The sequence below is a fragment of the Camelus ferus genome, chromosome 13, assembly GCF_009834535.1.
Source record: "Camelus ferus isolate YT-003-E chromosome 13, BCGSAC_Cfer_1.0, whole genome shotgun sequence".
NCBI lineage: Eukaryota > Metazoa > Chordata > Mammalia > Artiodactyla > Camelidae > Camelus > Camelus ferus.
In genome coordinates, this window is record NC_045708.1 from 23,698,103 (window position 1) to 23,720,390 (window position 22,288).

Here is a 22,288-nt window from a genome sequence, read left to right on the forward strand (position 1 = left end):
CCTGAAGGGGCAGTGGGGAACCACACGGGAGCTGTGAGGGGCACCAGAGAGGTGGAGGAGACCCAGGATGCTGCAGGGGAAGGGAACCCAGAGCAGATGGGATGGGACATGGTCACAACGGGACCCCAGGGAACTCGGTTAATCCTCATTTTCCACAGAAGACGGTGCCTTGTCAGATGGAGGTGTGAGATCGATGGGGTCACCCCTCCAGCAAAAGGTCAAAAGTGGAAGGGACAGGAAGGGAAAGGCAGGCTCCTCCTGACACAGTCCTTCCCAGGCTCTTCTTCCTGCGGGACCAGGTGTGAACCCTCCTGCGTGGCCCTCGGAGACTGGGGTCTGCCTTCTGCCACTTCTGCCTCCGCACCCTCCACTGTGGCCACATGAACCATCTCTCCCAGCCAGTCTGGGGACAGAGGGTGAGGCAGGGACCGAGGACCAGCAGGGAGCCACGTGTTCCCAGCAGAGAGAGATGCACTCTGGAGGGAGACCATGGAACTTCAGCAGCCCCCAGGGGAAGGTACCCCTGTGCTAGGAGCCTTCTGTGATCTCATTTCATAACACTTCATAACAACGCTGGACGCCTGGCATTATTGCCTCCATTTCATGAGTGGGGAAACTGCGGCTCAGAGAGGCTGGATGACTTGCCTAAGGTCACACTGTTGAGAGCACTGAATAAGATGAAGCGGTACTTTGTAGTGCTTAGGTACAAATCCACTCTTAAAAGAAGGCTTATACGAAGAGGAGAAGAGATGGAGGCAGGGTCGGAGCCCTCCCTGCTAGGCATCCCCTATCCCTCCACCTTGGTGGTCCCCGAAGGCACCCCAAGTCTTTGCCTGACACTGCTTAAAAACCCTGAGACCACGAACACGTGGCTTCTGGCACGGAATAGACTCCCGACAAATGGCACGTCCCTTCCATTTTCCATGAATTCACACCAAACAAGTCTAATTCTTCTTTCCCAGATAACAAGCCTTCCAATATTTGGATATAGCTCTCAAGTCTCCCCTGAGTCTGCTTTCTCCTGGATGAATAAACATCCAGAGGGCTGTTAACCTTTCTCATTGGGCTTGACTTAAGCCGTCTCCTTATCCGTCTCAAGCTGAGTTCCCCACGTGTATGCCCACTTCTCTGATGCCTGATCAGAAAGGACTAAAGCACCACTCCCTCCCTGGGATAAGTTCTAGTAGCTAATTTTTTGAACCCTCAAATAGGACTGGATATTTAGTCCTACTTCCTCTTATCCTAGTAGTTTAACCAATTGCCCTACCTCGTCGAGATCCTTCTGCTGTTTGCTGACTGCTGTAACTGCCATCCATTTCAAGCTCATATTACCTTTGTCTTAGCCAAGCCATTGAGAAAAATCGCCTTGCAATTTGCAACGCTTAATCTTCACGTTCTTTATCTAAACTTACTCTTCACAGCAGCCCTGTGACCGATGGCATGTTACCTCCATTTCACAGATGAGGAAGCAGAGCCCTAGAGAGGCTCCCGGGCCTGCCATGGAGCTAGAAAGTGACAGAACGAGCATTTGAACTCAGCACCTGTCACCCAACAGGGGTTCTCGGTCTGCTGTTCTGTCTCCCTTAGACGTATGCTTTCTATTCTTAGAGCAGCACATCCGTCATCCTGACCCCAGTGGGCATCAGGGTTTGACAATGTGACCGCAGGAAATAGGAGCTAGCCTGCTGTTACAGATTGAATCGTGTTCCCCCAAAAGATGTGCTGAGACCTAACCCCTGGTACCTGTGCATGTGACCTTATTTGGAAATCAGGATCTTTGCAGAAGTAATTGACTTAAGATGAAGTCACACTGAAGCAGGGCAGGCCCTTCATCCAATATGACTGGTGTCCTTATAAGAAGAGGAGAGAGTGACATGCAGGGACGTGTGTGACCACAGAGGAAGAGAACAGAATGATCTCCAGCTACCAGGGAAGGACTGCTGGGCGGCGCCAGAAGCTAGGGAGGAGCAAGGAACACTTCCACCCAGAGTCTCAGAGGGAGCTTGACCCTGCTGACACCCTGAGTTCAGACTTCTAGCCTCCAGAACTGGGAGAGAATAAATTTCTGTTGTTGAAGCCATCCAGATTGTGGTACTGTGTTAGGGTGGCCCTATGAGACAAATACACCTCCTGTGCACCCAGTTTGGTGATCAAGCATGGGTCCTGGTACAGGAAGCGCCCTTGGTCCCCTGGGGGTGTGAGGCACACGTGGTGGAATACGAGTCCTTCAGAGTCGCTCCCCCTGAATAGTGCAGTGTAGGATGGCTGGGTCTCTGAGTGGGGTGGGGAAGGACACCCTCTCTCCCCCTCCACTGCTTCCTGTCTCTCTAGTAGCCACCTTGCCATTTTAAGGACTTAAAGCTCACTCTCTTGATAAAGGCTTTCCCGATGCTCCGGAGAGGAGGACCGCCCCTCCACTGAGCCCCCACTGGCTCTGTTTGCTGCAACTGTCTTGTTTTAGTAACTGCTCGTTTGTTTCCCCCTCTGAGAGCGCAGACCCCTGGCGGCCAGGCCTAGGTGTGACGCGCCTGTTCCTCCGGTGCTGGCCTAGGGGCTGACACCTACAGGGGCCTTAGCAACTGCCTGGGGGGCGGCTTCCGCCCCGCTTTCTGTGGGGTCTGCACCAGCAGTCACTGGCCAGCAGGAGGCTTGGCGGTGTTCGGAAGGGTGATGGCGACGGCATCTCTTAATGCCTGTTCCCACCAAGAGATGAAGGTCAGCCTTGTCTGTATCAGCCTCAGGTCGCCAGTGGTGTGTGCCTGTCCCTGACCCTGGGGACACGGTGACTCATCATCATGACACCCAAATAGGGTAGCTTGGGAAGCTACTGTCTCCAGTCTAAAGATTTTTAAAAAATAAGCAAGGTTCAGAAAGTTTATGGGGACTTTCGAAGGTCTACACAAGCCAGGTCCGAATTGGGGGTGGAGCTGATGTGTGTGCCTGGTGCTATGTGCCCTGCATCTTAAGTGATTTCTCCCGGATAAGCCTCCAAACAGCCCAGGAGACCCACTGGACAAAGAAGGAGGCTGGGACTCAGAGAAGTCGAACCAGGTGCCTACAGGAGAAATCCAGCACAGGGCAGAACCAGGATTTGAACCCAGGGCTTGCTAACTCCAAACCCAGTCCCCCAAGTTCATGGGCTCCCCAACAGCAGTTACCTTCGTAAGAAGCCTTGAATCCCAGGGAGCTGCCACTGCTGTCAGTCTGGAAGAGGAGCCACATTTGATGGTGGGTGCTGACAATGAGATCTGGGACCGATGTACCTGTCAGGCTGTCAGGAGAGAGAGATTTAGAGGCGTGCACCCACCATGGTATCCCAACAGAATGCCTGTCTGACCAACAACAGCTAAAGGAATAGGAGCCAGGCCCACCTGGGCAAGTTCGGCCCCACAGTGTCCCTGGCATCAAGCCCAGCAGCTCGTGCTCCCGTGCTGGGCGTCTCAGCACCTCACCCTTCGGCCACAGGCAGAGTTAGTTGCATCTCAGCCGCGGCTCCCTAGCCTGGGCTCAGGAGAGAGACGTGCATCCTCACTTGCTCAGGGGAGGGACAGCTGGAGCCAGATCTAATCAAGGGGGTGTCTACACTCCTGCAACCTCTCATCTCTTGTGTGAGCTGTGTGGCAGAAAAGACAGACAGAAACCCATTTCCCCAGTGGGAACCCAGCCACTCCTTTAAACGAGACATCTCCTTCCCTTCCAGGATGAGAAGCGAGGCTTAAAGCAGAGCTGCCACCCTGGGGCCACATTCTTTCTGAAGAAGAGAGTTAAAGTATGGAGAGGATTCTGATTCAGTTCACATTCACCAGGCACCTACCCAAGTGAGACCATTTCCCTTCCATTGTCTCATTTAATGTCCCCAAGAGCCCAGTGAGGTAGGGGTTGTGTTAGCCCCACTGTACAGATGAGAAGGCAGAGGTGCAGAACGGGCAGTGGCTTTCCCAAGGTCAACCTGCTGGAGAGTGGCAGAGCCAGTCCCTAGACTGGGGTCTCCAGAAGAAACGTGGCTTCCGTTGTCTGCTGAGACCAGACAAATCGCCAAGCACATATGGGTGAGGCGGGTTGTGGAGGGTTGGATGGATGAATGGGCCCTAATCTCTGCTCCCCTCTGGGGTCTTACAGCCTGAGGCGGGCTGCTGAGTTGGCTGCAGAGAGATGAGTACACCCTGAGTGCTGTGGGTGCAGAGCTGGGACAGACCGCCTGGGACACCCCAGTCTGGCCCATGTGACATCCCTGGGCTGGGGGCCCTGACGTTCTGTAATGAGTAAGGATTGACTCCAGGGAGGTGGTGAGCAAGGAAGAAGATCAAGATCTCTGCTTGTCCTCTGTGTGACCTCATTATGACAACAAAGGAGCCCAACTATTTTGCATGTGTTTCCGTAAAGTTTTGAGATTGACCTTGCCCTAAAGAGACCTGAGGGTGGTGGGAAAGGCCCTGGGCTGTTACGGAACTTCTTGGGAGGTCACTCATACTAGACTGGTCCAGAGACCTGGGTACCAGCCCTGGGTCTGCCATTCCTTTGCTGTGGGACATTGGGCAAGTGGTTGGGCCTCTCAGAGATTTTTCATTTCATGTTAAATGAGGGGGTTGAATTGTATGACCCCCTCAGAGTCTTTGCAGATCTACTGTTTCAAGGTCATCTCTATGACAGTGCTCAGTGGGCATGGGAGGAGACAGAGTGGGATCCCGGCCTCTTGGGCACAGGGAGCTGATGTATCATATGGTCAGCACACGGAGGCAGGTGAGTGACGGGGCTGCACCAAGAGGAGGGGTGGGGCTGGGTGTGATGGATAATTTCTGTGTCAACTTGATTGGGCCATAACGTGCCCAGATATCTGGCCAAACATTATCCCGGATGTTTCTGGGAGGGTGTCTTGGGATGAGATTAACATTTAAATTGGAAGACTGAGTCAAAGAGATCACCCGCCCCAGTAAGGGTGGGCCTTATCCAATCAGTTGAAGAACCAAACAGAACAAAAGGCTGACACTCTCTCAAGTAAAAGAGAATTCTTCCTGCTTGCCTGACTTCCAGCTGGAACATTGTTTTTTTGTTTTCTGTTTTTTTTTTTTTCCTACTGCCTGAACTTGAACTGAAACACCAGCCCTTCCTGAGTCTTGAGCCTGCCAGACTTTGCTCTAGAACTACATTCCCAGCTCTCCTGGGTCCCCAGCTTGCTGACTCAGCCTGTGGACCTTGGGACTTGTCAGTCTCCATTATGCAAGCCAATTCCTTATAAGAAATATCCTGGTTCTGTTTCTTTGGGGAACCCTGATCAGTGCAGTGAGAGTAGGGCATAGGAAGATGCCCTTCAGGCTGACACTCCATTCCTTGCTCTTGAGATCCCAAGTCCCAGTCATGTCACCTGACATGGTGGGTGACATCATTCAACTGCCCCAAAAGGATCTTTCCCAGGTAGGTGTGGGGAAGGTACAGGAAGAACTCAGAACAGAACAGCTCCTGGACCAGCCAGCTAATACTGAATAGCCATTTCTCATTCAGCATCAAAACCAGAAGGCGTTAGCCTGGTTGGGAGGGGGCATGGCACGGGACGCCGTCCTTAACTGAAATCAAAAGACATGAATGCACATGCTGGTTCTGCTGCCAACCATCTTTGCACCCTTTGGGCCTCAGTTTCTCCACCTATTAAATGGGGATAACAGCACCTTCCTCACAGGGCTGCTGTGAGGACGGAATGAGATAATGGATGTGAAAGTTCCATCCCATGTAGTAGGTGCCCAGCGTGTGAGAACTGTCCCCTCCGTCTTGGCAGGGGAGGCGGACGAGGTCAGGCCTGTCTGTCTCTCTGACACAGGGCCACACACACAGAACAGGAGCATTTTCCTGCTTTCATGTCAGGCTAATTGTGGTTGGCAAAGGAGGGGCCAAATGTACCCCAAAGACCGAGGCCCAGTGTACTGGAACCTCAGGACAGCCTGGCACTATCCTCTCTCTTAACTTGACCCCGTCATGCCAAACTTTCTGGGCTCAGAAAATGTGGCCACTAGGTCTACTCAGTCCCAATTCCCTGAGGACATCCAAGTCTCAGACTGGGAAGCCAGCAAGACATTTCCACCATCTCTGGCTCAAGGCAGACCACCACAGATGCATGTGGCCTTGAAGAAAACTCCTGGGTGCCAGAAGCAGGGTCTACAAAGAAGCAGACAGCCATGTGGAACGTTCTAGATCCATGTGACAAACCTCTATTTCCCCTGCTCCCTAAGGGGCCGCGCACTCTGTACACTTTCCCTGCGAATTCCTAGTAAGAATCTGGCTCTGTGCTCTGTTTTCCTTGGTGGAGGTAGAGAGAGACAAGAGGGGTTGTTGCTGAAATTAGGAGTGTGGCAGGACACTTGTCCTTGTCACAGCATGGTGGCAGGGGGTGGCGCTGGGTAGAGGGGACCAGGCAGGACTTGGCAAGCCCACCCCACCGCCCCCAGCCCAGGCACAGGTGCTTCAGCCCTTCCCACCACGTGCTCCACTTCACTTACATGTAGAGAACGGTTTTCTGGTCCCCGTCCTGCCCGCCATCCCCGACTGTCAGGGTGTCATAGCCCCTCTCCAAGTCAAACTCCTCGAAGGCAAGCTTGATCACCTAGGGAGGGAGCAGGCGTTAGGGAGCAGCAGGGACTGCTGGGAGTGACATCCACAGCCGTGAGGACAGCGAGAAGTTTCCTCGTTATGTCCCTACGCCCAGAGGACCCGCGACACCACCCAACACACCCCTCAATCCAGCCTGAGCATTTCTGTGCCATCTTTCCGAGTGTGAACTTTTTCTCTCCAGGCCATGCAGTCTCTGGGGTCCCCTGATGTTTTCCAAAGACGTTCACAGCACATCTGGCCAATTCCGGGGGCTGCCATGGCAACACCAGGCACATCTGGCTGACTGGGGGATGATCAGACTCCTTCTTCATGCTCCAGGGCACAGAAATCCCCGTGGAATCGGTGGCAAACTTTCAGGCCACATGTGGAATCTCAGCTATCTGGTCCCCAGGGACCTTCAGAAGTTTCTCTCAGCTTGTCCTCTGCCTGCTTTTCTCCATCCATTTTGTTTGTTTATTTGTTCAATAAATGAATGTTCCAGAGAAGAGATTTTGACAAGATTCTTCTCTTTTAACTTGTTTTAGTCCTGCCTTCCACAATTATTTACTAAGCACTCGCCGTATGCCAGCCTAGGAGGTGGGGTTTCAACAGTGAGCACCACACGGTTCCTGCCCTCGGTGCGCAGGAGAGACAGAAAAGTAAACTGATAACCACAACACCTGGTGACAGACGCCACGGCGAGGGCCTGTGGCTCCCTGGGCCCTGGTGTGGGGAGGAGGGGAGACTGTTCGTGATGTGGGTGGTGAGGATTCTGAAGGCTATGGAAGACTGTCAGGCCCAAGGAGGATGGATGCAGGCAGAGGAACGGGTCAGGTGCACAAGGCTTGAGCCGTGGCGGAGATGGAACATTCCAGAACAAGTGTTCAGTGTCTGTCAGTGCAGGTCCACGGACTGAGCACAGCTGCCAGCTGCCTCACTCTGGGGGACAACATGGTTGGGCTTTCAGCGCAGGAGGTGACTCAAGAAGGCCCAGAACTTGAGAAGTTTGCCTGGAGGGAGGTCCAGAGGATCTCACATCCCACCTGCCCCAGGGGGCTGGGGTTCAACGCGGGGTGAGGGGGTAACAGGGACACTGAGGTGTTGGAGAGGAACATCAGTCTGGCTGCTCATGTGGAAACTGATGTGGCAGAAGGGAGGACAGGGCGAGGATTTAGCAGGAGTCAGGTGAGCAGTGCGGGAGAGTGATGGGGATGGAAGAGGGAGACAGGTCCTGGATCTTTAAGTCTCTGTGACTGGATGGATGTGGAGGAATCTGGGGTGACTCGCAGGTCTCTGGTTTGGACAACTGGGTGGTGGGTGATGATGTCACTCACAAAGAAAGGACACACAGAGGAACCTCTCCTAACATCAGTCTGGCCTCTCTTTGTCCATTTCAGCCTGGTTTCGGTCTGATGAAGATCTTCAGTCTCCCAGCAGGGAGGCTGAAGGTGCTGCCTTTTCTTCTATTCTATGACCCAAGGGGTAGCGACTTCCCGTGGATGGTCTTTCCCAGTTGTGCAGGCCCCCTCTGTCCAAAACAAACAGCCCAGCAGAGCCTCACCCCAAGGTGCCTCTAGGTACCTCAAAAGGAAACTGCTGCTGTGTTTGCTCATGAGGCCGGTGCCGTGTGTGCAGGCCCCCAGCTCCCCGCTGCACGGGGCGTGGGAATCACAGTGAGGAGCCTCTCTGCAGAGGCGCGTCCGTGAGCACAGATGGATGGATAGGGAGGCGGGGGGCCACTGACTTGGGGGAGGCTAGAGGGGGCTTCCTGGAGGACATGAAGCCCAGGCTGAGTTTGGGAGATGGACCAGAGCTCAATAAATGGAGAAGAGCGGGAAAGTAATCCAGGCAGAGGGGAGAGCAGGTGCACGGCAGAAGTGTGAGGCGCGTGAATTGTCCAGAGACTCCCAGTCAATCTCGAGTTATTTCCCTGAGAGGGAAGCAGAGGGTGGTGATGTGAGAGGAGCGGGAGGAGCCAGATTAGGAGGGGCTGTCTGTCACACTCCGGATTTGGGCTTAGTCCTAAAGGCAAGGGGCGAATCATGGAAGAGTTGTAAGTAAAAGTAGGGCGTGAGATTTTTGTTTTAGGAACAATCGCATTGACGAATGGTGGAAGACAGACCGATCCCTGGGCTGTAGAATCCTGTAGGTCAGGGAGGATGTGGGTCTGTAGCAGGCAGCGCTGAGGTCTGCTAAAGAACAGGGGATGGAGGAGTTAGGGATACTGACCTTGATTCTGAAAAGAGACACTCGGGAGGGGCAGATGCAGGAGCAGCAGTAACCCTGCCCAGCTCCAAGGGCAGAACATGGAGATAACAAGGGACTGAGAACCAGTTCTGTGATGGTCAGAACCGTCCACAATGAAAAGATCGCATTCATAGGTAGTGAGCACCCTGTCACCAGTGGTATGCAAGTAGAGTGAGGAAAGGATTCCTTCTTCAAGCTCTCAGACAATTTTGACAAAAATACTACACCCTGATGATAAAAATCCCACTTGGTTCTTTGCACACGTATGACAGTGGGCAACCTGCAGTGAGTGGGGAAGCCTTCCTTCTGGTTTTCCCACCGAGCAGGCAAGCTCACCTCCCATATCCCCTGAGGACCAGCGACACCATCGTGGGATCATCTGCTCAGGCTGGACGCTCCTTCCCATCTCTGACCCTCCCCGGTCCTGCCCTATGTCATCATTCCCTAGCCTGACACACAAGGAGGGGCCCTTGCACCACACAGCACGTGTGACACCTCTTTTGACGGGCTGTTCATAACTCTGGTTTGCACAGACTCCTCCCTCACCCCTGGCTCCCCTAACAATGTCTCCACATCCTTGAGTCCTGGTCCAAGCGCTTCCTGATTGTCCTTTCTCTCCTCTCCATGTCAGGACTCACCTGCCAAACTGTGACTGCTCTGTTTCCCTGGTCTTCCACTACACCATGAACTTCCTGGAGGGCTGGGGCCAGGTCTCATGGCCTCGAACCATCAGGGCCTGTCAGGGTGCCAGGCCCATGCCAGGGGCTCAGACAACATCAAACAGAAGAATGTTTTCCAAACCTTTCCTGACTCTGCAGCATGGACTGATTGCTAGGCTCTTGGACCCTCACAGAAACTATTATCTAGAATAAAGGTCGGCAAACTGTTCCTGTAAAGGGCCTGGTAGTAATTATTTGCCCCTGCGCCTTCCATATGATGTCTGATCCAACGACCCACCTTTGCTGTCATAGCGTGAATGGAGCCATGGCTACACACATCCACGTAGCACGTATGGCCATAATGCATCACACTGATACATATACACGAATGCGCGAGGCTGGGTTCCACTACAACGGAGTTTATGAAAACAAGCCACAAACTGGACTTGGCTCAGAGGTGGTAGTTTGCTGACCCCTGGTCTAGGAGGTTCTTTAAGACACTTAATCACAGTTTTGGAGCATCTTCTCTTGAGAGATTTCATCACTACAAGCGCTGACACCTACCACACACTCGACTCTGTTCTGCACACTTTACACTCGTCAGCTCACGGAAGACTCACAACCACCGCTGCCATGAATGCTTCCATTTTACAAAGGGGAAAGCCCAGCACAGAAACCTCAGGCAGCTCGCCTAAGACCACACAGCTCAGTGGTAGAACTGGGACCCCTCAGGCAGCCAGAGGCCAGGCTCTTGGCCCTCTGCTCGACTGCCTGACAGCATCCCGGTGAGGTCTCAGGTCCACAAGGGACCGTAACTTATCCTCTCAACCTTACCTAAGCTCTTTTTCTGGATCCCAGCATCTCAGGCAACACTTGCTGCATATACAATCCTGCCAGGCCAGTCGTGGATTCTGCAGATGGAGGGGTCTTGCCTTTGTGGGGAGTCAGGGTTCTGTCTGCACCTTCTCACCACCATCACCTCCTCCAGCCAGCCTTGGGGCCAAGGACGTGGGCTCACCAAGCCACCGCCAAGAAAGGGAGCAGGCGATTACCATGCCTATCATGGGAAAGCATTGCTTTGAAGGCCAGAACCCTGAGCCACAAAATGATTCTCATTGCTGTTTAGAGCAGCCATTGATGTGAGCTGCATTTTAGCGCATCTGACCCTAACATAGGAGCTAATTACACCAAGTAGACTGTGCAACATATACAACGCTGAAGCTGTGGGATGGGCCCCCAGTGCACCACATACCGGTGCTTTTTAATTTTTTTCTCTTCTCTTTGGCCTTTGTTTAAAGACAGAATCCTATAATGATTCATTAACTAACATGCAGATTAATCAAGCTGGCAAAGTGTCTTTCTGTGGCAGGAGAATAGCAGCACATGAAATAGGCATGATCAAAGAGGCACGTTTGTACACAGCTCAGACATCCAATTTGCACCCATTAGAGAAATGAGTAAACGAACTCGTCACTAGGACATAATTACTGAGCACCTGCCATGTGCCAAGCACCGAGCTAGCTGCTTCCCATAAGTTATCTCACTTGCCTGACAATTTAGAGCAGAATCTGAATGCCAAGGGCATGGTGCAGATGGTGAGTGCTGGAAGTTCTGGAAGGAGGGAGAGATGAAAGGTGTTTGCATGGAGAGGGTGGGCGGACTGGTTCCTGCAGGATGAAGGGTGTGAGCTCAGTCCAGGAGATGCTCTGAGCGGTGAACAGGGGAGCAAGGAGCAGGGAGGGCAGCGGAGGTAGGGCAGTGCGGAGAGGCGGGGGCTGGAGAGCAGCCTGGCAGGGGCTGGAGAGCAGCCCGGCTGAGTCTGCAGTTGGCTTTTGCCTGGCAGGACAGGGCAAGCAGTCTGGACTTGAGAGTGGAGATGGGTGGTGGGGTGGGGCTATAACTCAGCCTAGAGAGACGGCTGGAGGCAGAGAGACCTGCTGGGAGGCTGGTGCAGGGTCCAGGGGTAGGAGGAGGGCGCAAGGGAGACCGCAGCTGTGTTCACTGCAGGGGGCGGGAGGGGAGGGAGTCCTGTAGACTGCAGCCCTCAGCACACAGCCGCCTTTCCCGAGAGCCATGGGGGGTGGGAGTGAGACCATGGAGGACGGCCACTCTGGGTTCCAGTGGACAGTCTTTGCTTCCTGAGCACTGTCCAGAATCAGCCAGAGGACAGGGACCCCAGTCTGGCCAGCCTGTGCCCAAGGTCTTGGCGAGTCTGCAGAGGATCTGACAGCTCACGGGCATATTTTGGGAAGCAGGAGTCCCAAGAGACCTAGACTGAGGCTGTTTTGTCCAGTGACTGCATTTCTACCTCTTCCTCCTAGCTGGGCTCTGGCCTCTGCTGTCCATCCTTCACTTTGTACTAAAAACCCTGTGCCCACAACCCCTTAACCCCTTACAGCAGAGGGTGGAAAACTATGGACCTTGGGCCAGATCTGGCCTGTGGCCTGTTTTTGTATGGCCCCTTGAATTAATAAGTGTTCTTACATTTTTAAAAGGTTAAAAAATAAATAATCCACTAGAAAGAAGGAATGTGCAATAAAACCTCACATGGCCCTGAAAGCCTAAAATATTTATTATCTGCCTCTTTACAAAAAAAGTTTTCCAATCTCTGGCCTAGAGCAATGGTTTTCAAACTGGGTTCCCAGGCACCCCAGGGTTCCATAAAGGTAATACAGGGGTCACCAAAAAAGGTGAGAAGAGAGCCAGAGTGGGCAGGGCCTTGCTCCAACCAAAGCAATTCCTTTTTATCTAGTTCATGTTTGGGAATTTTGTGACAGACATAGACAAGGGTTTACTCAATGTCTCTCCCACTGTTTCCCATTCTTAATAGAATGCTGGCTTTGTTTAGAGTGTGACAATGGCTAACCTCAGAGCTAAGGATATCTAAGTGACAGGATTCTGGGCAATGAGACCTGAGCTGAGGAGTCCTCAGGGCATTTTCCCTGTTTTCTCCTTGCTTTCCTGGAAGACAGATGTGAGGACAGAGGTGGAGCAGCCTTCTTGTGACCATGAGGATAAGAGACACATGCAAAGGATGGCAGAGGGGAAAACAGAAGATGCTAGAGACACTGAGAGAATTACTAAACCATCCCTCCCCGGACTCTCCACTTCTGGACCTTTAGTATGTGAAGAAAATAATCTGTGTTTTGTTTAAACTTCTGTGGAGGAGTTTTTTGCAACTCCAGTCAATTACAACCCAATGACTACGGGTTTTGAAGAAAGGCTTTTGTCACCACAGAAAAGTTGACCAACTATTGAACCTCTGGATAAACTTCAGCTTCTTGGCTTGGAAACCCTAGGCTTTACATGGCCTTCCCCTGCCCCTTCCCAGCTAGGCAGAGACCCTCCACAGTCCTCTGCTCCAGGCCTACTTCCCCATTCCTCTTCAGAGCACTTCTCTCAGCTCCTGTGGGCTGACCACGGCCCCCCAGCCTCAGTTTACTAATGCTGCTGTCAGCCTGACTATTAGCTCCATGAAAGGAAGGGAACACCGTTTCCCTGGGCACGGCCTGCATGGTGACTCCTGCCTGCGTCTTGCTAAGGACCCAGGACAGGTCTGGAGAAGCGGCTCTCAGGGTAGGGAGGAGGGGAGGCTGGTGGGAGGGCTGACTGGAACCCTCAGGAGTTAAGCAGAGAGGCCTCCAGCATCTCTGAGGAAGGCTTTTGAGGAGGTTGGGAAAGAAAGCCCAAGGGCAGAGACTGAGAACTTTCAGAGGTTCTGGAACTTTGGTCATTACTTCAGGTCTACTTTTGGTGGCTCTGAAAGTAGTAGCCCTTTTTATCCATTCATTGACTCACTCACTCACTAATTGATGGGTTCACGTATCTACTTATTCATTCAGCAGTTAACACACTTTTGCCAAGTGCTGGGCTCTGGAGAGGCAACAGAGGCAAGACAAACTCGGCCACCATCCTGAGAGCTCACAGTCAAGAAGAGGAGACACATGGTACATGGGAAACAGTGCAGGCTGCAGAGTGCTGCAGTCAGGGGAGTCCGGGGTTGGGGCAGATGTGAGGGGCACAAAGTCCTGGCTAGAGGAGGGAGCAGGGCTTGTGTTCCCGGAGAGAGGAGGGGTGAGGGGACCGGCTCTAGGGGAAGAGGAATGCCAAGTCTGCTGGGAAGTGATGACAACTGGAAAGAGGAGAGCGATCAGGTTTAGGACTCAGAGGAAGCCTTGAAGGGGTCCCCCCAGAGCAGCCCACTCATGAGGGATGAGCTGTGGGGCCACTGAGAGACAACCTCTCTGATCGCCAGCCAGCATCTCGCATGGGGCCCAGCACAGAGAGCGCAAGAGGAAATGTTTGCTGAATGGATAAGTCAGTGAACAAATGGGCCAACACATGGGTTCCTGACATTTGCAGGAGAGACTGATCGCTGCCTGGAGAGTTATTTCTCAGTTCTTTGGGTCTACAAAGGGAAGAGTGACACTGACGACCCCCAAGGAGTGAATAATCAAAACGCTGTTAACTTTGGCTTTGAAGTTCATGAAATTCACATTCCTTTCCCTCCCTCTTCCAGGCCACCTCCTTCTCCCTCGAATCCTCATCCTTCTCCCTCTCATCTGTCTCTTTCTCTCCTGCCTCCCTTTTACATCTTTTCTAGCAAAGGTGGATTAACTGTCCTGATCAAATCCAGTGAGGATCACATGCAAATTGAATCCTATGTCTTGAGTTGATATGAGAAGCTGTGAAGGAAAGGCAGATGTGTGCAGGTGGGGGGCACTGACCCAGGTCTGGGTTTCAGCCTGACCATGGAGATTTCATCACCCACGATGTTCAAAGTCCTAACAGAGGAGGCTCTGGGGACCAGTATGGGCGGGGTCATACCAGGAGGAGCTACTTGACCCAGAGACAGGTCTCCTCCATCAATTATCGACGTATTCAAACATCTACCGAGCTCCTCCTCGGTGCCAGGCGCTGTTCTGACTGTGGGAGAAATAAACAGAACGCTACCCTTGCTTTCAGGGCGCTCATGAACTATGGGAGAAAGAGACTGTAAACACAGTACAACGTGATACACACATGCAGACAGAAGCTGCTGCTGAAGGGTTGGAGGAACAGAGGCAGGACTAAGAACTGGTGGAGTTACAAAGGCTTCTCCGAATAGCAGGTATCTGATCCTTGTCTCAGACGGGGGTAGGAATTTGCCTGGAGGAGAGGGGAACGCACAAGGGATAGGACGGGCTGGACAGAGGTCTCAAGGGGCCAGGCGTGTCCATGAACCAGGAGTTCAGTGTGGCGGAGGCTACCTGAGGGGGGCGGGGCGGGTGGCCGCTGTGTGCATCACTGGGAGGGAGGAGGGTTGTTATTTATCACATAACCTAGGCTGGTCAGAACCACCAGGATGCTCTTGACAAACACAGGTTCCAGATTCCCAATTCCAGGTCCACTGAATCAGATCTTTGAGGAAAGAGCTTAGGAATGCGTGTCTTTAAAGTCTCTCCAGGTATTTTTGATGATTAACCAAATTTGGGAACTACTATCATGGGCAGAATGACTACAAAAAGTAAGACAGCCCAGCTGGCCAGGGTGGAGCTCACGTTTCTCAAGAGCATCTCCATCAGAGTGAGAATGTGGTGCTGTGTGTGGAGTGGGCCAGCATCACTTGCTCTGAGCTTTTCTGTTCTCTTTTCCATGAACCTGCCAAGCTTCCAGGAAGACGGACCGGGTGGTTTTAGCTCTTTCATTCTTAGTTTATTGAGTAGAGACATACCCTTCGCCTGTCTCCCCAGTACGACTGTCCGTTCTTGCTCCCACCACGCAGAGCTGCACAGCCTGGCGGTGTTCAGTCAATGCTGGGATCTTGACACAGGTTCTCAGACACTCCTACGCCAGATCATTTTTGTTTCTCTTTTTGGACCTTCCTATCACCCTAGGGTGCCTAGTCTGGAACAGTCCCAGTTCCCTCTCAAGCTCAGCCAGGAGGTCCTATAAGGGGGATGAAATTCCAGGAAGTTCCTCATGCCCACACACATACAGATGCCTGGGATGCGTGATCAGTCCATGATTATAAGGAGACCAAGGGGCACATGATCCATTCTACACTCCTGCAGGCCAAACTCTCAGCCCTTGCTCCTTGTGAAGGGAACCCCTGCGTTCTCAGTCCAACTTGCTCTCCCTTCACTCACCATCCTCTTTCTCCTATATCTTCACTCTTTTCTCTTTGCTCTCTTTGCCCTCAGCCTACAAACATACTCAAAAATTCCAATATCCTGAACAAACAAACAAACACTAGAGTCGCCCCAAGCTTTCTATCCATCCTGTTTCCCTTCCGTGCCCTTCCTCCTTTCTTCACTTCATCATGAAGTTATTAAAATGGTCGTGTACATGCCTGGCTTCTAAAGCCACCCCCACTTCATCTGTTCACTTCCCATTCCACTGTTGTTTCTGCCCCCAAAGCGCCAATGAAAGGTCTTCTTCCAAGGCCAAAACCAATAGTCTCTTTCCAGACCTTTTCCAACAAGACCTTTTCCATCATCGCCATCGTCAGACATATCCTGGTTGGAGATGCTTCCTGTAAAAGCCATGCCTACTGCTCTTTCTGTTTCTCTTGCTGGATCTCTCTCATCTGTAAGGATGGCGTCCTCAGATCCATTCTGAATCTTCTCATTCTCTTTGCTCTTCTAAGAAGTGATGTCCATTCCGTAAGTTTCTGTTTCCAACCGTATGCTGATGAAAGAACACTCAAGTCTCTCTCTTGAACCCAGATGCATCCAGTTTCCAACCAGTATATCTACACATCATTGGATGAAACTCAGGCATGCCAAATGCACCATGTTTCCTTCTTGACTGCTGCCAAGCATGTTCCTCCTCTTGTTATTTCATTTTAAAGCCTCCCATTGGTTCAAGTCAGAAAGCATTGTGTCATCATCCATTTGTTCACTGAGTACATATTTACTGAGTGCCCACTGTACGCCAGGCAGTATGTTGGTAACTTGGGACACTATGTTGAATGAAACCTCTCCTTCTCCCTCCATCTTCACATCCAATCAGCCACCAAGTCCCATCCCAGTCCCTCAATTCCTCTTCAATCTGTCTCCCCTTCCATGTTTCCAAAGGCTTGTTTGATGACTCCACTTTTCTTACTTGGGTAACTGCTTCAGCCCCCTAATGGGTCTCACTCCCTCCAGTGTCCCTCTCCAATATCTCCACTGCTGCCAGAGTCATCTTTCAAAAATTCAGACCTTCCTGCTATTGCTCTGGTGCAGAAGAAAGAGTGGCCCTCATCCTTCCCAAGGCTGATCCCAGTGCTGTCAGTCCCAGTCCCTCCCATCTCCGCTGAGACCTTGTTCCATCCAGCAGCACAGCACAACAACTTAAATTCATGGACAATGGGCCCAGGAAGACTGGGTTTTAATCCCAGAGCTGCCACTCACTGGTTATGTGCTATGACTAAGTTTCCCAACCTTTAACGTATCCATGGTTCAGTTTCTTCATCCTTCAGACAGATCTATTAAAACCTAATTAATTGTGCTACAAAGAGAAGGAAATGAAGTAATTTATACAGCAGGCCTAGCTCAGTGCTTGGCACAGGATAGGCTTACGGTAAGAGATAGCTATTATTGTTACTACCAGCCTAAGACATCTACCCTTAAAAATCTGTTTCAGGATAAAACCCAAGCCTCTCTCCCAAGCAGGTGGGTTCACTGAGATTTAAATCTTGCTAACCTTTCCAGCCTCATCTTGGTATAGGCATGTTGAATTATTTTCAGTTCTAAGAGGCTGGTCCAAACCTCAGTGCCTTTGCACATGTTTCCACTCTGAGGCACTGATTACTAAGCTTACTCATCCTTCAAGATCCTGCTCAAATGTCATCTCCTTTGTGAAAAATCCCCTGACCTTCCAGTTATGAGCTCTTTCCTAGATATTCCTGTAGCACTCTGGACACACCTCCATTAGCACTTATCCAAACTCTAGCTTTACATTTACATGCATGAATTCTCTCCTATGTGCGTGTTCCTCAAGGGCAGAGGTCATACCCATGGTCAATAAATGCTCATCTCAGAAAACATATTGGGAACTTGGAGAGGCTGTGATTTTTGCTAAAGGAGATGTCCCAAAGGTAACTGGACAAGCAGTAGTTGGATACACTTATATCTCTCCTGTGAGCCAGTGGACAGGGATAGGAACACAGTATCATTTCCCCTGCTGTTTGTAGGAAGGCAGCTCCGATGCTTCCGTCTTAGAGTTTGAGTTTCTACACTTACACCCTTCTTTCTGTACCGTATGCTCCCTGACTCTCCTCCTGTGTGGTGTCAGTAAGGAAATCCCTTCAGCCCTCCTGGGCTCCCCCATCACTACCTGTAGCCCACCAAGAACACATAAAGATGCTAAGAACACCCTCTGCACAACTTGACTCTGAAAGAGTGCCCTTCAGAGGGGATGCCTTCAGAAACCCAGATTGGTGTGACCTCCTGTAGGACAGGTAGGGTAGTGGCCAATATGGGGCCATTGACCTCCACACACCAGCCAAGGCTAGGCCTTCTGAGGGTAAATCAAATTGTTCCTCAGAAAATTCTCAGGCCTTACTTACACGTCCCCCTGTTCTCCACCTTCAGGTTCAAAAGAAAACAGAGATAAGTATCTTCAACAATGTCCAAGAGGGAGCCCCCTAGTCAACAACTTATGAACTTCCTAGTAGTAGGACCTTCTTCTGCTTTAGCCTCTGTCTTCACCCCCGTGTGACTGAAGTGAAGCATGCTTCTCCATTGCCCAAGTTCATCATCAAATGATTTGTTAAAATATGAATCTTTCTTTGTAAAATGCTCTGCAGAGGAAATTTGTTTCCAGGGTTCCAAGTACTATGGTCCTCAGCATTCTTGAGCAAATAATTTTAAAATGTTGAGTCAAATTTCAAAAGAATAAAAAAAAGCTTTTTACAAGTTAGTAAGTGTTGTGAACTGAATAATATCCCCCTAAAATTCATCTCTTGAAGCCCCTAACCCCCAATGTGATGATATTTGGAGATAGGGTCTTTAGGAAGGTAATTAAGGTTAAATGAACTCATGAGGGTGGGGCCCTAATCCAATGGTATTGGAGTCCTTAAAAGAGGAGAGGAGACACCAGAAAGTCTCTCTCTGCACATTCACAGAGGAAAGGCCATGAGGACACAGTGAGAAGGAGGCCGTCTACAAGCTGGGAAGAGTCCTCCCCAGAAACCAAATTTGCTGGTACCTTGATCATGGACTTTTAGCCTTTAGAACTGTGAGAAAATAGATGTCTCTTGTTAAGGCCACCTAGTCTATTATATTTTGTTATGACAGCCTGAGAAAACTAATATAGTAAGAGTTCTCGGAGTCCAAAATCTTGTGAATGTAGACAGGCAAAATATGATTCAGAACATGAAGCTGGCTTTGACCTTGAGAGCATTTAAAAAAACTGGTGAAGTAGAGCTTTGGTTTTCAGGACCTTGTGGAGAAGAGGGAGTAGGAGACAAAGGGCAGGGCCCACCAGAGTTGGGAACTCTCAGGTGACACCCCTGAACAAAGCTGGGCTAGTTAAAGCTGAACCCTTAGTGTGAAGATGAACTAGAAATAAGCCTGCCTTCTTTCTCATATGACACTGATACCCTCTGGATGGATCTGGAGGCTGATTGTTTATCTCAGACTTTAACACTGAGTGATCAGTCAACAGAAAACTTCCCCTAAGACTCCATCATTATAAGTCTGCCTTCACAGGGGTTTGCAGTCTTTATATTACTTGGATGGTTTGAAACCTCATACTAAGAATTTAGACTGAAGAGGTATCTAGCTGGTAATGACCCCAGGCACTGAGCAGAAGCAAATACATCACCTTCTACCCAGGTCTCAAAGAATTCCCACAAAGTTTATAATTCTAACCACATAGTCAAAAATTACAAAACAAAGAAAGAAACTTGGTTCTCAGGGCAACAGGTGAGAAACAACAGGCAACAGAGTGAAATTTGCTGATTTCATATACTGGGATTAATAGACACAGAATATAAAATAAATGTGTTTAATATATTCAAATAGTTAAAGATTTAAACATGTGTAAGGAGCAAGAGACTACAGAATAAGATCAAGAAGCATTTGAAAAAGAACAAAATAGGATTTCATAAACTGAAAATGATGATATTTGAATTTAAAATAAATCTTCAGTGAATGAATTCAACAGATTAGACATAACTGAATAGAGAATTATTGAACAGAGTTTAAGAGAGAAAAATGATAGAAATTAAGAAACAAAGAAGATAGAATAAGAGATATTAACATGTCTTGTCAGACTTCCAGAAGCAGTAAAGAGAGAGGATAAAGGAGAACCAACAGCTGAAACAGATAATGGCTAAATTTTTTCCCAAACTGATGAAAAATGCAATACATAGATTCAAGAAGCTTAATGAAATTAAAAAGGACAAATACTAAAATATCCACAACTATACATATGATAGTGAAATTGTAGAACACTAAAAACAAGGAAAAGACCATAACAGCAGCCAGAAGAATGTCACACAAAGGAATGATAATAAACTTACAGTAACAATGGAAGCTAGAAGACATTGGAATAATATTTCCATATGGAAAGAGAATGTAATTATCAACCAAGAATTGAATATCTCATGAATACCAGTGTTCTTTCAATAACAAGGGGGAGAACAGACATTTTAAGACAAATAAGAACTAAGAAAGTTTGTCATCAATAGGGAAATAAATTCTAAAGCATGTACTTTGGACAGAAAGAAAGAATTCCATAGAGAAGGACTGATATACAAGAAGGAATAGTGAACAAAGTAGTAGTAAATATGTGTGTAAATCTATACGGACACTGGTTTTATTAAACAATAACAAGAATGACTTCTGAGCAAAAGTGAGGCAAAGTGAAAATATATACATCATAGAATATAAATTGGGAGGGAGTAATTAAAGTAATAGTGTTCCAAGACCTTTGACTTTTCAGGAGGAATATAAAACTGCTATTTATATTAGACTTTACAACATATGCATATTCATATTCACATTTCTAAGGATAGAAGTTAGTGTATAATTTAAATGGCCTAACTTTTCTAGTTAAAAAAGACAGATTTTCAGAGTGGATTTAAAAAAAATCCAGCTATACACAAAACATATATGAAGCATAAAAAAGCAGAAAGGTTTTAAGCAAGAGAATAGAAAAGATTTATCAGACAAAAACCAACAGAAAGCTAATATAATAGCTGGGGTGGGGGAAGCTTTAAGGTCAAAAACTACTAAAAATAAAGAGAGTCATTACACAATTATTTTTGAAAAAGTTCAATTCGCCATAAAGATGCATAATTCTCAACTTGTATGCTCCAATAACACAGTCTCAAAATATATAAAGCAAAAAATTGACAGAACTTCAAGGAATAATAGACAAACCCACCATCACAGTGGGAGATTTTAATATGCCTTCCTCTGTAGTTGACCAATCAAGAAGACAGAATCAATGAAGATAAAAAAGATACAAGCATAATTAACATGCTTGATGTAATGGACATATTAGAATGCAAAAACTATGAAAATAGTTTATTTTTTCAAGCACACCCAGAATATATATGAAAAATGACCATTTCTGGTTCAAAAGCACTTCTCAACAAATTTCAAATGATTCAACTCAGACAATGTTCTCTGACCACAAGCTTTAGAATCAGTAAAAAAAAAAAAAAAAAAAGATAGTTGGAAAAAATCATTTGTTTGAAAATTAAGAAATATTTCTAAATAACTCATAGTTGAAAGGTAAAAGAGCAATGGAAACTGGAAAATATTCAGAAGTAAACTCCAGCAGAAATACTACACATCAAAACCTGTGGAAATGCAGCCACATAGTTCTTAGAGGGAAATTTATAGCCTTAGATGGTTAAGTAAGATTGAACAATAAGAAATTCAGCATCAAAAGAATAACAGAATAAACACAAATATAATAGAAGAGAAGAAATACAGACGAGAGCAGAAATTGATGAAATAGAAAATAAATATATTAAAAGAAGTATTTTAATTAAAAAAAATCAAAATTAATCCTTTAGAAAAATAACAAAATGTGAAATGTTTGGCAATATTGATTAAAAAGAGATACAAAATTAGACATGAAAAAGGAAATAAAGATATAATAAGAGATAATATGTACATCTTTGTAACCAATAAATTAGAAAATTTAGTAAAATGGACTCAAGAAAAAATATAATCTAAATAATTCTTTAGTCATTAGAGGTATTATATCTATAGTTTAAAACTCTTCCAACAAAGGAATACCAGACCCAGATAGTTTTGCTGAAAGTTTCACCAAATTTTTAAGGCAAAATTTATTTCAATCTTCCACTAATAACTACATAGGATAGAAAGAGAGGAAACACTCTCCAAATCATTTTATGAGGCTACCAATATCTTGACACAAAAATCTAGCAAGGGTGTTTGTGTGTGTATTACAAACTAGAAGCAAATTACTATACAAAATATTAACAAATCAAATATAGGCATGTTTAAAAATGATAATACTAAATGACCAGGTTGGGCTGATCCCAGGAATGCAAAGTTAGTTTAACATTAGAAAAATTCACCACACAGGAGAATAAGGGAGAAAATCATATGATTATATCAATAGTAAGGTGCTCAATAAAACCCAACATTCATTCACAATAAAAGCTCTTGCAAACCAGGATTAGGAAGAAACTATAAATTAAAAGAAAGACTTCAGCAAACAATCTACTTAATGGCAAAGAAGTAAAACATTCTGTTTAACATCAATGGCCAAAGTACCCACCCTCATCACAATTATTTGACATTATACCGGAGATTCTAGCCAGAACACTGAGGCAAGAAAAAGGTTGAAGA

At 48.2% G+C, this 22,288-nt stretch overlaps 1 protein-coding gene across 1 annotated transcript in view; it reads right to left on the reverse strand.

Annotated features, from left to right (window-relative positions):
• CSMD2 (CUB and Sushi multiple domains 2) overlaps positions 1–22,288 on the reverse strand; it is a 473,825-nt gene that overhangs the window by 251,595 nt on the left and 199,942 nt on the right. The window contains 2 exon segments of the mRNA XM_032495868.1: positions 3,159–3,271; positions 6,489–6,592. Of these exon segments, the coding sequence (XP_032351759.1) occupies positions 3,159–3,271; positions 6,489–6,592 (217 nt within the window).